General features: G+C 37.4%; 1 protein-coding gene across 3 annotated transcripts; it reads right to left on the bottom strand.

Annotated features, from left to right (window-relative positions):
* Positions 1–1356: 1356 nt before the first annotated feature.
* Positions 1357–14537, bottom strand: MsrA (methionine sulfoxide reductase A). 3 transcript variants are annotated; one of them, XM_083144123.1, is made up of 5 exons: positions 14338–14537; positions 10594–10757; positions 8494–8608; positions 4662–4798; positions 1357–1683 (listed from the first exon to the last, which is right to left on the bottom strand). In XM_083144123.1, the coding sequence occupies exons 1-5, from the start codon at positions 14446–14448 to the stop codon at positions 1446–1448; spliced, it is 765 nt and encodes a 254-aa protein (XP_083000249.1). In that variant the 5' UTR covers positions 14449–14537; the 3' UTR covers positions 1357–1445. The 3 variants fall into 3 exon arrangements, with proteins under 3 accessions (XP_083000249.1, XP_083000251.1, XP_083000252.1); XM_083144125.1 differs by having other exon boundaries at positions 14333–14439; XM_083144126.1 differs by having other exon boundaries at positions 10594–10758; positions 14321–14407.
* Positions 14538–16058: the final 1521 nt, after the last annotated feature.

The raw sequence follows: 16058 nt of genomic DNA, 5'->3' as shown, positions 1-16058 counted from the left end.
AATAACATTACTATTGTTCTTATTATTGATTTGCTTTATTTTACTTCACTTATTGTGCCACTTTTGGCTAGTTTGCAAAGATGGGGATGAGTGATGATATGATGAAATTGATGAATGGACACTCACAATCATACATGCCCAAGCAAGAATTCAAACCTGGGACCAACTTCATTATTATTATTAGTAGTAGTACTAGTATCAAAGACGTTATTACCCTTATAAATTATGCAAAAGGGCGTAGAAGTTAGTGCTAAAGCATTTGTGTTCGCATTTGAATTATTTTTTCAACACGTTCAATTTCACATTGATAATGGAAAGCAAGCACACAAACTAATTTTGAAAGACAGAAATTGCTTGATAAATGAATTCCAAATATAATTCTTTTTTACATTAACATGTTTAACTTTCATGCACGATATATGTCTCACATTATGCAACATGGAGCGACATGAACACTAAATTGTGTACTATACATATTATATACAACATATATTATTTAAATACATTACAGAACCAATTCATCCATCTCACAATAAACCAGCAGCAAAAATTACAAAAATTGTCTCTCAAATGTGCATGCTCCGTTTCCTCAAAACAATTGTTCATGCATTTAAAACAAAATCAATTGAGACAATGCAAGCAAAGCGAGCAAGAAAATTTTTGGATCCAATTTTTTTGCAGGCAGAAATAAATATTGATTTAATATGGTGCAAATAATTTCATGGGACACCAATGCATTCTTTCTTTTACAACTTTTGTGCCTCCTTGATGGTGTAGTGGTAACATCGTAGCCTTGTGATCAAGGTGTCCCAAGTTCGATACCTGGTGGAGGCACAGTGGTTCGGATCCCACTTTAAACTGTAGGTCCAGTTCCGATTAGCCTTTCTGTGTGTAAGTGGACTTAAAACCACAAATCAATCAATCAATTTTACAACTTATTTTCATTTAGATTGTTCGGCACCCAGAGCCGACTCCCGCCGTCCCCTAACTACAGTCCTAAACTTGATAAGACTAAGAAAAAGAGGCATTGCAAGCGAAGCGAGCAAGAAAAGTTTACAAAAAGTATTTTTATTTGCATAAAATTTGAAGTTGTGGGTAGTAATTGACCCCTGCAGGCACACTTGGCTGTCAATGTTTGCCCCCCTAGAACTCATTTCCATCCAAGGTTGCCCCCCCCCCCCTGTGGTTGCGCCACTGTATCATATTGTCCCCCAACAGTCTTGAACGATTTTGCACCCTGGGTTAGGTCATGTATCAACCCTTGTGCGTAAAGTACACTTTCAGATGAACTCTTCTGCTCACACTATCATGCTCCATGAGCAAGTACACTAGTGTAGTAACATGCAAGTACATTTGTTCTATAAAATGGCGAGTACCATACTTGGGCTCTCAGGTACTTTACTTTCTAAGTGCACTTTTTATGTTATTGCAAAATATAAGTGTGTCTAACACGTGGGTCCTCTTCCTTGGTATCTGACGATCAACTTCTTCACGTACTCTGCTATGTCGTCACTTATGCCAAGGCGGCTTTGTTCCTCTTCGAAATTCTTGACGCCCCCGAAACCAACCACGTACCCGTTGAGTCGTGCAGCAACGTGGGATGTCAGGAGCATTGGTCCCTGCTTCAGACCGATCGCGTCCACGATTTTTGGATGCTGCTGAAGTCGGTATTTCTGGTGGTAGCTACGAAAGAATGATATTTATTTGTTTGTGTTGACTTCTTACACTTCACGTTTGCGCTACAATAGCAACTCCAAATATGTTTCAGAAATCTTTAATCTGTGCACCAGTATCCAGGTTTGTAAATACCTTGAAACAACTCTAGTCAATAACCACCTATTGAAACATTTTTTTACTGCTATTGGGAGATTTGTGATTTTGGCAGATGGATAATCTTCCTTGTTCTAATAAGAAAAAGTTATTGCAATAAGGTCACTGAAATTTGTGAACGCAGACTCATGGTACTTGAATATTCACTAAATGAATGAGATCATTGTACGTGCAGCAAAATTGTATGCTAACTGAAGTTATCAGATTGTAAAATTATATGTCCTTAAACCTAGCAAGCTAACGTTATCATAAAATCTACGATATAAGATGACCATATTTCACTGTACACCACTTAGCCGGTGGGCAATGGACTCGTCGGCTCAGTTCCGCTCACCACGTTGCCTTTTGTGTCAATTTATGGCAGACTTAGTTGTCAATCGGCCGCCGGTATAGTTGTTTTCAGAACGCGCTCGCACATTTTACGACACGTTAGTTTCTCCACCTGGATTTTTGCTGGAAACCTTTCTTGCGAACTTTTATGTTTTTTTGTGCATAGTTTCTGAAGTTTTTAGTGAGGGTTATGTTTTGATTGAATTAAAGTTCAAATTATTTATAAGCACCAAAAATGAATCCACAAAACCAGCCACGCACAATCTGCGGAATTTGTCCATCGGCAAAGAGGAGGATGACAACATTGTACTGCTGGAGCTGCAACAAGCCGATCTGTGGGGAGCATCGGGGAAAATGCTGTGTGCACTGCACTGATGAACTTTAAAACAGTTTTCTTGTAACCAAAATGTTTGTCAAGGTATATTCTATCAAGTCATGTTCATTAAAATTCAATTTTTTAAAAAAACCATAGTTTGCTCATAGTTTTTAACAGCCTCATAAATTTTATGATACGTTAGCTTTAACGAAACTTTTCATACACGTTAACTTTCTAGGTTTAATGCAATGCAAAACTTAAGAAATGAATAATAAACACAATGCAAACAAAATCTCAAAGTAAATTAATGTAGATAAGGTATGACTTACACCACATGCCATCATTTCACTAAGTAGCTGAAATCCAGTTTAGACACATACTTAATTTTTTTAGTCACTCAAGTTTTCGCCATCACTTGGCTTCTTCAGGAATTTGAACAAGAAAAGTCAGTTTAAAACAGATGAATGTAAGTTGGGTTACTTACTAAAGTCAATCTGCCATTTTCTGTGCAGAACAAGATGATCAAATATATGTAAAAGTATTAACTATGCATTTTTATAATACTTGAAAAAATTATTTTTAATTCTTATAAAAGTAAAAACCTGAAATTTTGAGGATGGATATGTAGAACTTCACCTTAAATGGACCCAATGTAAACTTGGGCTCAAAGCAATGATTAAACAGATTTGAAATATTAATGTAAGTGAACATTTTACATACTAAAACATACAAAAGTAGTGCATTTTAATATGAAACATGTGCAAAACAATTTTTACCAATATCCGAGAAATCAATATTTCATTTGCAAAAATTATGACCATTCCATGATTTTAAAATATTTTTTGTGACTTTTCCAATATTTCCAGACCAGTGGCAACCCAGTAGAAGATTCTGGGATCAATTCCTGGCTAAGGCATTGCCATTGTTTTGGTGTTTGTATTTCTTCATTTATTTCATCTTGTCATCATTCAACCACATCGATGCTTTTAATCTAGCATAAATTACAGAAATAACCAAAATATATAACAGTGCAATAATGTATCTAAGTTAAATTACATTGTAATAATCTGTAACTTATGCTCTGTGGCAGGAAAATAAATTAAATGCTTATTATTCTCATCAATAAATGAAAAATTGCAAGAAGAAAATCATTGCCTGCTTTCCATAAGCTATATACTTTTCTTTCACATGTTCAACTATATACATCATAATTTTCCAGGTTCTGTACTTTCATAAGCAATTATCATAACTATATAGCTTAACACATTACTGTATGTAGGGTAAAAGCTGTTTTCATAGTTAATAGAATCAGTACTAAGAAAACTGTTACCCTACTGCACTGCGGCCGTGCATTGTAAAGTGTCATGCTTTAGGCTTCGGCTATAAGACTAGTGTGCTACAATGAGCGTTCTTTGCTCGACCGGCAAATAGTTCGCACGAATGACGCTAGATAGCGTTAGGAACTGACAGGTTTTCGATCACCATGACGTCACGAGTGAATTTTGCTCGAACAGGCAAAACGATCACTATACGCCCGAAAGCCAGTAGTTCACGTGTAACCGTAATTTTTCTGTAGTACCGGCCCTTCAAACATGGATCATTAAGTGTAAGACGCAGTGAAATTGAAACTGAAGTGAACATAGTCATCATTTTCATGTTAAAATGTAATTTAGTCCGTCTTTACAACACATAACAATGTATGAAAATGAATAGAGATTATGGGCTGAAACTACCACGATGGATTTTTATGCATATATTTGTACGATTATTGTCACATTAAAAAGATATGTTCGAGTATTTTCGAGCGAAAGTGGTCCAATGCAGTACTCTATATGGGACGCATGCTTCCCGGGGGAAGAATAACAACTTTTCTCTTCTATTATTTTGGCCTGTGTATGGGACCAGTGACCACCCACTGTTGTGAGGAGATTGGGGAACTATCAACGAGTAGCGTAACCCATTCATAGAAAACCTACAACAACGAATGGGGGTCAGTCATGCTGACGATTAGATCATTTCCCATCTCGGCAGTGGGTAGGTAGGCTATTTATTACTTTAATAATAATGTACTGCGAGGGAAGACACAATTCTAGCAACTTTTCTCTCTTATATTTTTTTTTTAAAAAAAAGGTGGATTGCTACTTCAGAAAATGAAGGTAAAAGGAATTATTTCACAAATACTTACAATTCGGCATCATAAAATCTCCCAGCGGGTAACACCTGGGTCACTATGACACTTTTTGTTTGACTCTGCCTTTCCTTGAGGGAAGCCTCGGCCAATGCTTTCTGCTCATCGTCATGGTAGAAGATAAAGGATGTGTACTGGAAGAGAACAATACCTTAAATATTTTCTGCTCAACATCACTTTAGAAATTAAATTTAACTGGTTTTCTTTTTTTGTGTAATGGTCAGGCAAATGCAACATCGAATTATATGAATACAGTGTCCTATTTCCTTACATACATTTCAGGGTGTAAGGGGTGACCCTTACAAGTAGTACACCCAATTGTCAACCTCACTTCCACGTAGTACACCCTGGACTGCATTTTGCAGACTAACGATGCTCTGGCATCTGGACCTACGGCCAGTATTATCCTCTGTAGGGCTATGTGTGTGTGTTGTCCTGTATTTTGTCTTTGTGTGTGCCGAGAGCCCTTTTACAGTCTCAGCTATTAACCCAAGTAAGAATACTTTACTCCAACTTTACAGTTATTTATTAGTTGTGGTAAGGAGCTGCACCACATATAATGTGATGGGTGCAAAATAGCTTAAGTGGCCTAAGTGCTGACGTGCCCAAAATTATAATTCAATGAATCAATCCTTACATATGTTTCACTTTCAGCAAATATGTGGGATCCTGATATGTTGGTACTTTTTGTTTTATTTATTTAATTTATTTTAATTCAGTTTTCTGACCCTTTTGGCTAATCGCTAAGATGAAAATGGGTCATGATATGATGAAGGAACTCCCATGGCCAGGCAGGATTCAATTTGCTACCCCTGGGAAATATGTTGCTACTGGAATCAGGAAAAATTCCCTTGCCGATCCCAGCTCTGAGAAAATTTTTCCCGATTTTTGAGGTCCTGAGCAATCAGGAAATTTCAAATGGTTGTGCATGAAGAGTATTTAATTCAAGTTTTCTGCACTACAAATGTTTGCCGCAAATTTATTGGAAATGGCTGTTTTCATTCCATAAACATGAAAACAATCATTTCAGGAAGAAATTATGTGCAAAATTAGAAATGTTTATATTTATAAAATTTCCCATCCTGCAAGCTGCCCTCAACGCAATTTGTAATCAATTAACTTGGACCCCCCTTCCATCATTTTCCAATTAAGTATAACAATGAATGTTTGTTAACCCCTTAAATGCGAAATTTGTTGAACAAGTCGCTAATGGAAAATGAAGTTTTTTTTGCTGGAAAATGTAGGTTTTTCGTCAAATTCAGTATACGCCCTCTGCATTGTGCTGCTGTACTGCGGAAGGCATATATATACGCCATCCACACTTAAGGGGTTAAGTCAAAGGCTATATCTGAATAGGTAGTGGGAACATGAAAGAGAGTATGCAATTCTATCTTGAAATTCTAAGGTTTAAATCATGCTTAAATATTTGGGGGCTACTCAAAAGTTTATGTTGTGTGCAAAGGTATGTAGCCAGTTTACCACAGGTAACAGCAAAATGTAAAGAGTTAAAAAGTTGTTTCAATAAAATGACAACATTGTTAAATACGTTAATGAACACCGTTGCCGTCGAGTAGATATTGCTTTAGACATTTTTTCTGCAGCCGACAGAAGCGAAGAGGGAGGCCATTCCCCTACCCTGAAGAGGCAACAAGGGAGAAGAGGACGCCAATGCAAGGAAAGAGCGGGGAAGGACTTTATGGGGTTATTCATATACCTGTTAAGGGGCCCTGTTGCCATTCAGATTCACTGGAGCAGCCAGTGTTGTCACATCGGATTGGCAGAAAAGAGCTAAATCCTGCCTAAAATAGGAATACCATTTCTGTGAAGCAACTGGAGGTAGACTCAGAGCCAAGGCTGGATTGAACTACAACTGAGACCAGTTAGGTAATAGACGAAAATATAGTTCTTTGGTGTGATTCGTGATTTAGACAAAACCTTGCTCCAAAATACAAAGTTGGCAACAGTAGTACATACAGCTGGGCTTCCCTTCTACAAAGGAGCGGAGTTCTGTTGTCTGCTCAGTGCTCACCACACGAACGTCCAATTTACGTCTTCTTCCCCTTCGCACCTCATTGCAAAGAAACAGAGACAGATGAAGAATTGACAAGGGACTACCACTATTCACCGGATTTTCGTGGTAACTGTCTCATGAGTGGTAGTTCTTTCTAGAAGTGTTTGTGGCTAAATCACTTTGCTGATTGCAAAACATAAAACTCAAATATTTGGAATTCTGAGACGTGGCCACGGTAACGCGCCTGACTACCATGCTCAAGGTTCCGGGTTCGATCCTCGGCTGGTTCAAATCCGGGAACTTTTCTAACGTTGGAAGCGGCCCCGGTGCCCACACAGCGTCGAATGACATGGGTACCTGGGGGAAACCCTGGGGGGTAAAGGCAGTCAGGGGCATGATGCTGATCACATCACCCCCACTCATGACCGGATCAAGAAAGTGTGGGGTGTTACCCCTACACCCCCTATACGCCTTCATGGCGTGGTGCTAAGCACAGGGGAGCACTTTACTTTACTTTACTTTTTTTGGAATTTTGAAAATACTGGAACCACATATTCCTTGAATTAAATGATAGAATATGAGAACACTTTTACACTAAATTGTTTCTGATCTAATGTGGTTACCGTATTTACTCATGTATAATGCACACTTTTTTCCAAAATTTTTGTACCCAAAAACTGTGGTGCGTATTATGCACGGAATAATTTTTTCATGTTTCCGGAACCCTATCATGTTGTATATCGTTGTAAAGCTTGAATTGTCCAGATGGTGACAATAATGTGCAATGCAGTTGAAATAAGCTCATCACAAAATGAAGGAACGTTCTAATTTTTGTGATACTTTGGATGAAAGAAAATATAAGGAGAAAGAAAATAATAATTAAAATGTATTACTGGCCAAATTATATGACATATATGGAGCGTGTAAATGCCTTAATGACAGAAATATTGTTCTGCTAACTGCTAGTTTGAGGGTCCTGAATGGGTCTCTTAAATGTTTTGTCAGTCATGGAAAAAGTATATATTTTGAAGTTTTTTTTAGAAAAAATAAAGAGAAAATGAGCAAAACCATGCATAAAAGTTTAAAGGCCATTTTCCACAATTTTTCACTTTGTAATGTAATGTTCTGCAACACAAGAAAAGCAGTGCTGTTCTGGCAGAATTCGAGCATGCACCACATGGGATGCATATCAGCAGTATTTGTTGGGTGAGAAATAACAGAAAATAACTTCCTGAGCACTGCAAATCCATAACGTAATTTTGATCTCCCTTTCTACTATTACAGAATAAATAAGGTGGTTAAAGGGTGAAAGCTTTGGGATGTTAAACACAGTGGAGGGAGAGGGGGAGGTGGCTTGGGTTGGTGACTTACTGTTTCCACAAGAGGATATTCTCCTCTTGGACCACATAGCAACAGGTGACTCATTGAATAGGTATGATGTCACTAGCTCTTAATTTGCATAGCAACGTTTTACGACCTACAACTAAGAAAGCAATTTCTTGAACCTGGATTATACTGTGCATTATATAAAAGATAATTTTTTTTGTCACTTTTCCCCATCCAAAACCAGGGTGCACATTATACATGCGTAAATACGGTATTCTATTTGAATACTAACTAACTGAACTTTATTTTATTATTAACAATTAAAATAACAAGCATTCTGCTTTTTTAACTTGAATGGAGGATGAAACTTCCCAGGGGTGGTCAATGGACCTGCTCAACCCCCTCTCCCAATACCCACGTGTGTGTGTTTATACACAGTGTGCCTACAGTCCATTTATTACTCTACATTTTATGTATTTATACTTTACCCACCTGCCTACTATTTCTTGCTGTGGGATCATGATGCTTCCAAAACAATTCCAGTAGATCGCTGTATGTTGTATTTATTGGATCATAGTCCACATCAATGGTCTCTGTATGGTCACCTCTGTAACATACAGGAATATTTCAAAATGCAAGTTCACCACACGTCTAGTGCAATATTATACATTTAAACAGCTAATTCTAAAATACAGAATAACAAATGAGTCAACCTATATTTCTAGGGTTCAGCCGATACTGATGCAGATGTATCTGTATTGGCTGATACCAGTTGCATCAGTATTGGTTAGAAATACCGATATCGGCCAATACTTTTCCGGCATTTTCGTTTTTCACAGGCTTCTCAAAAATGCCGTGGGACACTTTCGCTGAGATTAAGCAAAATTCGAACTTTCCTTCTATTTTGCACCAGTTTTGTGTGAAAACTAAATTTTGTGAAAACATAACATGTAATTGAATATTCTGATGTAATTATTGAATATTTAAAAGCAAAAAAAAAAAAAATTGGCAAATTGATGCACATAATTAGAGTGGGTATGACTTAAGATGACCGGACACCTCTCCGATTTTCTTCATATTTGGCATACTTACTAATTGAGGCCTGCTAATGACAAATCTGAAGTTAAAATTTGTTGGAAACTTCTAGAAATTGCAAAATAATTGCGAACCATTGGCGCTAGCCCCACGGACCATTGATGTGTGGTTAGGTTAGGCAAACATAGTTAAAATTTTGTGTCATGGTATTATCATGATCTAGAAATTGCAAAATAATTGCGAACTATTGACGCTAGCCCCACGAACCATTGACGTTTGGTGTTGTGGTAGTATCAGGAATATATATATTTGCTTGTGAAACAAAATTTTTTGCGAAAATCGACGGTTTCCATTCTGAACACTAACGCCTTATTTTAGCATATTTTGCAATTTCTAGAAGTTTCCAACAACTTTTAACTTCAGATTTGTGATTAGGAGGCCTCAATTAGTGAGTATGCCAAATATGAAGAAAATCGGAGAGGGTCATCTTAAGTCGTTCCTTAGAGTGGAATATTTATACACTAATAATAATCAATATTTTGAACAACTTTTAATTATTACAAATTTCAAGGATCGGTAATGGTATTGGTGGGAATCTGTGAGAGTATCTCTATCGTCTCAGCCCTATATATATTTCCTATCCAGATATGCCCCATTCATGAAGTTGTGCGAGATGAAAAACAATCACCTTTATTGGGTGGGCATGTTTTTGCCCTTGCGGATATGACTTTGCAAAAAACATGTCGCAAAGAAATGTTCAAAAACACTACGCATTTTGAACACTGCAAGACTTTTGTGTTTATTTAGACATTTTAGGAGGAAATAGAAAAGAAAAAGTCTGTTTTAAGTTAAGGTTACGTTCAGATCTGCTTATCAAGACTGGGCCTACAGTTTAAAGTGGGATCCTAACCACTGTGGAATGTGTCCTCCACTAGAAATGGAACCTATGACTCCAAGCTTGGAGTTAAAAAATGTGCTTAATTGAAGATGACGGGAGTGTTCCCAGATTTGTTTGAAATTTTGAATACTTTCTACATGAGGCCTCCTGAACACGAATCTGACATTAGAATTTCCCGGTCACATCTGTAACTTGAAAATTTCACGTAACGTTAGGTTAGGTTAAGTTACGTTTGGCAAACATACTTCAAATAACACTAAGCTTACCTTCAAAGTCTGTAGTGTTTACAATCCAACGGTGGATACAGTGTTGCCACACTTAAAATCCACACTCAACATGTTCCTCTCCTTCCTGGTGGTTACACCTTACGCACATAATATCCAAATTTCAAACAGTGAGCGGGACATCAGAACCTCTGATACTTCATCCGGAAAACTTATTTGGTTAGTACATTCTCTAGTAAATAAATCTGAGAACACTCCCATCACCTTCAATTGCTACAAAAAATGCAAACTAAGTATCTACAACAGTTCTGTGTATGCAGAAATAAAGGTTTCTGCATTCGAAACTTTTGATATTGTCTTTAAAAAAAATTAAATACCTTTTCAGAGAAAGAATTATTTGTGACATACAAGACAGAATTTGTATTATGAACTCACATCCTCTTATATGTTGGGTTTTCTTGCTTGCCACCTGCGTATCCGACTCTAGTGCGAATGACTCCTTTTACAACTCCAAAAATTGCATCTGGCTCCCAGAAGCATGCCATTGAAAATGTTGCTTTCTTTGTTGGTACATCAACATCATGTAGAGGTGCCATTATCTATTATAAGAGAAAGATAACTGATGTAGCAGTGTTTCATTGCATTAGCACAAAAAACTGCATCAAAAATTTAGAAAAAAATCACAGAATTTTTATATTACTCAGGCCCGTAGCCAGGCAGGGGCCAGGGGGGGCTGAGCCAACCCCCCCCCCCTTGGCATTGATGTCAGCTCCCTTGACATTAGGTAAAACAATTTTGTGTAATTTGTTTGCAGCAGATATTATTTTGCTCGCAACTTTGATGAAGGATAAATTCAGGGAGCATGAACAACAGCTATTACATTCGTTCATCTTATTTATAAGAAGTTTAGGAGATTCTCTTCTCTAGACTTCAGAAAGTCCCTTCACAGGGGGCTTCTTTATCTGTACCTTCGTTACCCCAGTTGCAACCTCCCATTTATACAGAAATCTGTGACTTTTATGTCATTATGCAAAATCCCTCCGAATCTGCGTCAAAGGTTAACAGCTCCCAAGTTTTGGGAACGAAGGGGAGTTTTATTGTCTCGGCCATGGAGTGGAATGTATGCTAGGCTAGGCACTATGATTGAATATTGTCAATCTTTTCTTGGGTGATATAAATATCTACATCATCAAATGTAGCATGGAGTGTGTAGTAAAGGATGATTTCAGTATTAGCCAATTAACACTTCAGGCAATATTTTAAAAGTTAAAGAGAAAATGTAGTACTTGTGTGATATTTCTAAACTTTATGTAACTTACGACCCCTCTTCCCCCACACATAATTTACCTTCATTTAATACTGTTAAACTATTGAAAAATGGACTTGATGTACAAAGCCCCCCTGATAACCCGTGAGCCCCCCCACCCCCTGGAGATCAGTTCTAGCTACGGGCCTGATATTACTTTATCTAATCAACAGCGAAGCATGTAAGGCTAGTGAGCTGCTTCATCTAACTAAAAACAATAAAATTGAAATAAGATTTCTGAAATACTCTTGGTAAAAATTGCAGTAACAGTTAGATATAGTGAAAACACATTTCTTCAAATTTACAGGAGAAGTGACGGAAAAATACTTACAGCATTGAGTTCCTGTGGACTTTTGGAAACTGGGAATAGTGTTTTTCCATTCGTGCAACTTATTCGGCCGGTAAATAATGTCATTTTCGACATTAATGTATCTCCCTTGCATGATAGCTCGTGCCACCATTACCGTCGACTACGTGAATCAAATGTTCTGTGCGTTCGAATATGTAACCCCCTGTCAGTGTAGCAACCACACGGTAGTTTTACTAGATGACGAGTGAGTGTTTTTTTTTCAATTTAATTTTCTGTTTTCCTAACCTAACTTTCCGTGAATGGTTTATCCCCTAAATTTAATTTTATATGTTTTCCTAACCTAACCTTCCGTGAATGGGCTGCGGATCAATTTTTGCTTAAAAACCATTTGTGAATAGTTTGTGCGGCATTTTTCGGTTCATACGTTTGGAAACACTGCATATCAGCTGACGATAGACAACGTGAGTCAAGATTTGCCCGCCATATAGCAACGACCAATAAATACTTGTAATGTGAAAAATTACGTTTTTCAGTGAAAAAAACATAATCCCAAGTTGAAAAATGGGTAAATGTCTGTTATATAGGAGACACTTTTCTAACGCATATTTTCAGTTTCAAATGGTTCGTACTTACAAACTGTGTATTGCGGAACCTATTTCAAGGTGCCATTATGCTTTTTACATGAAAATAACTTCGATTTTTCACATTACGAGTAATTATTTTGGGTCCTTTCTTCCGTTGCGGAACATAGAATATTTCGCGCACAGCTGTGGATCATCACGCGTCGTGCTTGTGTTTTGTCGATTTGGAGTGGGCATGCAGTGTTGCAACCTTCTTAACCGAAAAATACCTACTTTCGTGTTCATTATGTCATCACAAACCATTGACGGATAGCTCCAAAAACCATTCCCGATAGCCCCAAAAACCATTGACAGATAGCCTCAAAAACCATTCACGGTAGCCCCAAAAACCATTCACGTTAGCCCCACGAACCATTTCCGGCAAGGTTAGGTTAGGTTAGGTTAGGTAAGCATAGTTAAAAAAAATAAAATAAAAAAATTCTGGCAAAAAAAAGGCACGTTTGGAAACACTTCTTCCTCTCGCGAGACCGCGTGACTTTCAACACTTGCGCCATCTGCAGGTTCATAATGGAAACAATGACATAATGTTGTCGCTTCGCACAAAAGGCTACTTTGGTAACAGTTTCATACATCGGAGACACATTTCTTCAATTTTACACAAGAAACTACTTACGGAAATGAGTTTTTCCAAGGTTTACAACCTTCGTCGATATATTCTTCCTAAAACTTCATCGTACAATGCAGCAGAACAATAAATAATCACTTTTCATGTAATAATATTGCGCATTTTGTGAAAATCGACAACATCATGCCATTGTTTCCAAGATGTACCTGCAGATGGCTCTAGCGTCGGAAGTCACGCGATCTCGCTAGTGGAATAAGGGTTTTCAAACGTGCGATATTTTTTCGAGACACACACGTTTTTTTTTCTTCGAGAAAAACGCGGTTTTTTGTCGAGAAAGGAAAATGGTTTTTCGATGAATTTAGGGGTGAAATGGAACCGAACCTAACCTCGTGTGAATGGTTCGTGGGGCCACCCGGGGATGGTTTTTGGGGCTAACGTCAATGGTTTGTGGGGCTACCCGTGGATTGTTTTTGGGGCTAACGTCAATGGTTTGTGGGGCTACCCGTGGATGGTTTTTGGGGCTAATGAACAATGTTTCATCAAAATGTACATTTTCCAGACGTGATCCCCGGTTTTTTACAACTTTCATGCACAATAGAGTTGGAAACATTGATATTCGAAAACAAAAGAAGCGTTACCATTCGCAAAGAAAGCGATATCGCACCGTGACGTGCTTTCCGTAGCATTAAGAAAACTGGTTTATTTTAGCAGAACAAGTGTTTGTTTTCGTGCAAAAAGCATAATGGCACCTTCCACTATGTTCGCAATACATAATTGGTAAGTACTAACCACGAGAAAGACAAAATATCCGATTTAAATGTGTCTCCGATGTATGAAACTGTTAATGGCTACTTTATTACATCAAAAGTGCTTATTTTCTGTTGTGCAGCATTCCATAGTGACAAAATACCTCCACGAAGTTTGATAAATGCAACAGAAACTCATTTCCGTAAGTAGTTTCTCCTGTATATTTGAAGAAAAGTGTCTCCGATATAACAGACAATTACCGAAAAATGTTCCGCTATGCATATAAGGTAAGTACAAATGTAAATAATTCGGAAATAATCGAGTTAAATTTACCAATTTCTTAATTGTAGAATTATTTTAATTTAGTTTAATATCTCATGCTTTACACATAAACATTACAGCGAGAGCTGTAAGAAAGCAACTATAATACACATATGATGTTTATGGAGAAAAGTATTCATTTTTCCTCTTTCGATTTTATTTAACTGTAGCACAAACAGAACGAGGCAGCGCCAAATTTTATGGCTCTGATAACGAATAGAAAAAATACATTTTGAAAACATCTTAGCTACATGAATTCCAATTAAAAAATGAATTTGTGTTACCGTACGTTGTTTGAGAAGAAAACCACGTTCCTCGTGTATTGCAATCGTATTTTTATCACAGCTTTTATATTATCCACTACGCTTGCGTTAATGCCAAGGACAAGGCGTTTGAACATTCGTCTTTTCTTATCTTGTTTTACTTCTGCAAGACTTCCGAAGTTCTTTATTTTTTTTCCTGGAATGATAAGCGATATCCGCTTTCTGGCGTTTGTTTTTCCTTGCGATCAGCTGCGGGTCACGGATAGGGAAAATCATAGACATACTACTACAAGATGTTACAGCTGCGGGTTAAAAATGGTTGACAGTATGGCGGCACTGGAAGGTCGTTTCCTCGCGACCACCGACGGCAGCACCGTCGGGGAAAAAACAGAAGACGAACGCCATGCGCAAGGACTCGCAGATTGCTCGAAACGACAAAACACTATCGTGTGCCGTACCATTCGCTTTCCGATACTTTCTAACCACGTTCAGGCGATTTGCGCGTATAGTAAATTATACGCGCAAATTGACTAAACGTAGTTAGAAGTGGCGGAAATTAATTATATGCAATGATTTCGTTTAATTACAAACTTTTCGCATTAAAATTGATTTATATAAAAAAAATAAAATTATACGAAAATTATACGGAAAACGTACTATTACCAAAACTTCCTGAAATTGCATTATTACTTTGAGCGAAAATATATAATTTCCTCTAAAAGCATTTTTTTAAAAAATCTTCATCATACGAAAATAACAGTCTTAAAATAGGTGACTTTTTTTTTCTTGGGTGGAGAAATGGAATGAAATAAGTATACAAGAATTCAGAATGATTTATATCATGCTAATCCATATTTGCAAAAATATTTTTTCCCTGATTGATCCTTCGGCTATACAGGATTGTATTGCAAGATTTTACACAGATCAATAAAAAATATTTTCTTTGCCACACATTAAAACGGGAAAAAATGACTGTACAGCAACTACGCTCCATTCGATAATAAAAATTTCAATACTGTCAGGGATCAGATCCAGTGGCGTGACCAAGGGGGGTTGGTGGGGGTTATAACCCCCCTCCTTTGGCCCAATATTCCCTAAAAAAAAGAACATCAAATGCAGGTAAAGATGGCAAAATGAGTGCTGACTACTAAAAAATGTATACATAACCCCCTCCTTTCGAAAATCCTGGGCATGCCACTGATCAGATCACATACCTTAAGGCACTGATTAGAAATAGGTTAGTCTGTACAGAAAAAAATATAATAATTACTAAGAGAATTCTCGGAAAATATAGGGGCGAAGAGTGGGGAGGGGTAATTTGATGATGGCCAACCTACATACTCGTTAGAAAAGGAAGTTGTAACAGTGCAAACGCCATTAAGATAGTAATGGCACACATTGGTAATTGGCATTAATTATATTTTCAGAATTTAAAATGTACAGTGGGATCCATTAGATTCCGTGCAAATTGTCCATGACTATTTTCATTAATTTTTCTCTGACATCCTATGTGTTTTTAAGCGATGGATTTTTATATATGCTGATACAGAAGTTGTCAACAGCTTGTTTTGAGTTTTCTTTTAATTCTTGAAGCTCTTATTGGGTCAAATAAAGTGCACGAACATACTGATGGACAATTTGCACAGCAATACTCATGGATCCCACTGTACGTAAGCTGAACGATCGGTAAGGGTGGATTGCAACCAAATCTCGAATGACATGTTTACCGTTTTGCATTAACAAGCAA

Source organism: Lepisma saccharinum, chromosome 22 (genome assembly GCF_977018435.1).
Source record: "Lepisma saccharinum chromosome 22, izLepSacc3.1, whole genome shotgun sequence".
Classification (NCBI taxonomy): domain Eukaryota; kingdom Metazoa; phylum Arthropoda; class Insecta; order Zygentoma; family Lepismatidae; genus Lepisma; species Lepisma saccharinum.
The sequence above is the reverse complement of the archived record's forward strand: the minus strand, read 5'-3'. Positions and strand labels throughout refer to the sequence as shown.

What these genes read in the sequence shown, in the direction of transcription:
- MsrA (XM_083144123.1), bottom strand. Translation starts at nt 14,448, where the DNA reads ATGTTCAAACGCCTTGTCCTTGGCATTAACGCAAGCGTAGTGGATAAT. An exon ending in AACCCAACATATAAGAGGAT is followed by an intron (nt 8,609 to 10,593) that starts GTGAGTTCATAA and finishes TGTATGTTACAG; the next exon opens with AGGTGACCATACAGAGACCA. An exon ending in AGATTTTATGATGCCGAATT is followed by an intron (nt 1,684 to 4,661) that starts GTAAGTATTTGT and finishes ATTCTTTCGTAG; the next exon opens with CTACCACCAGAAATACCGAC.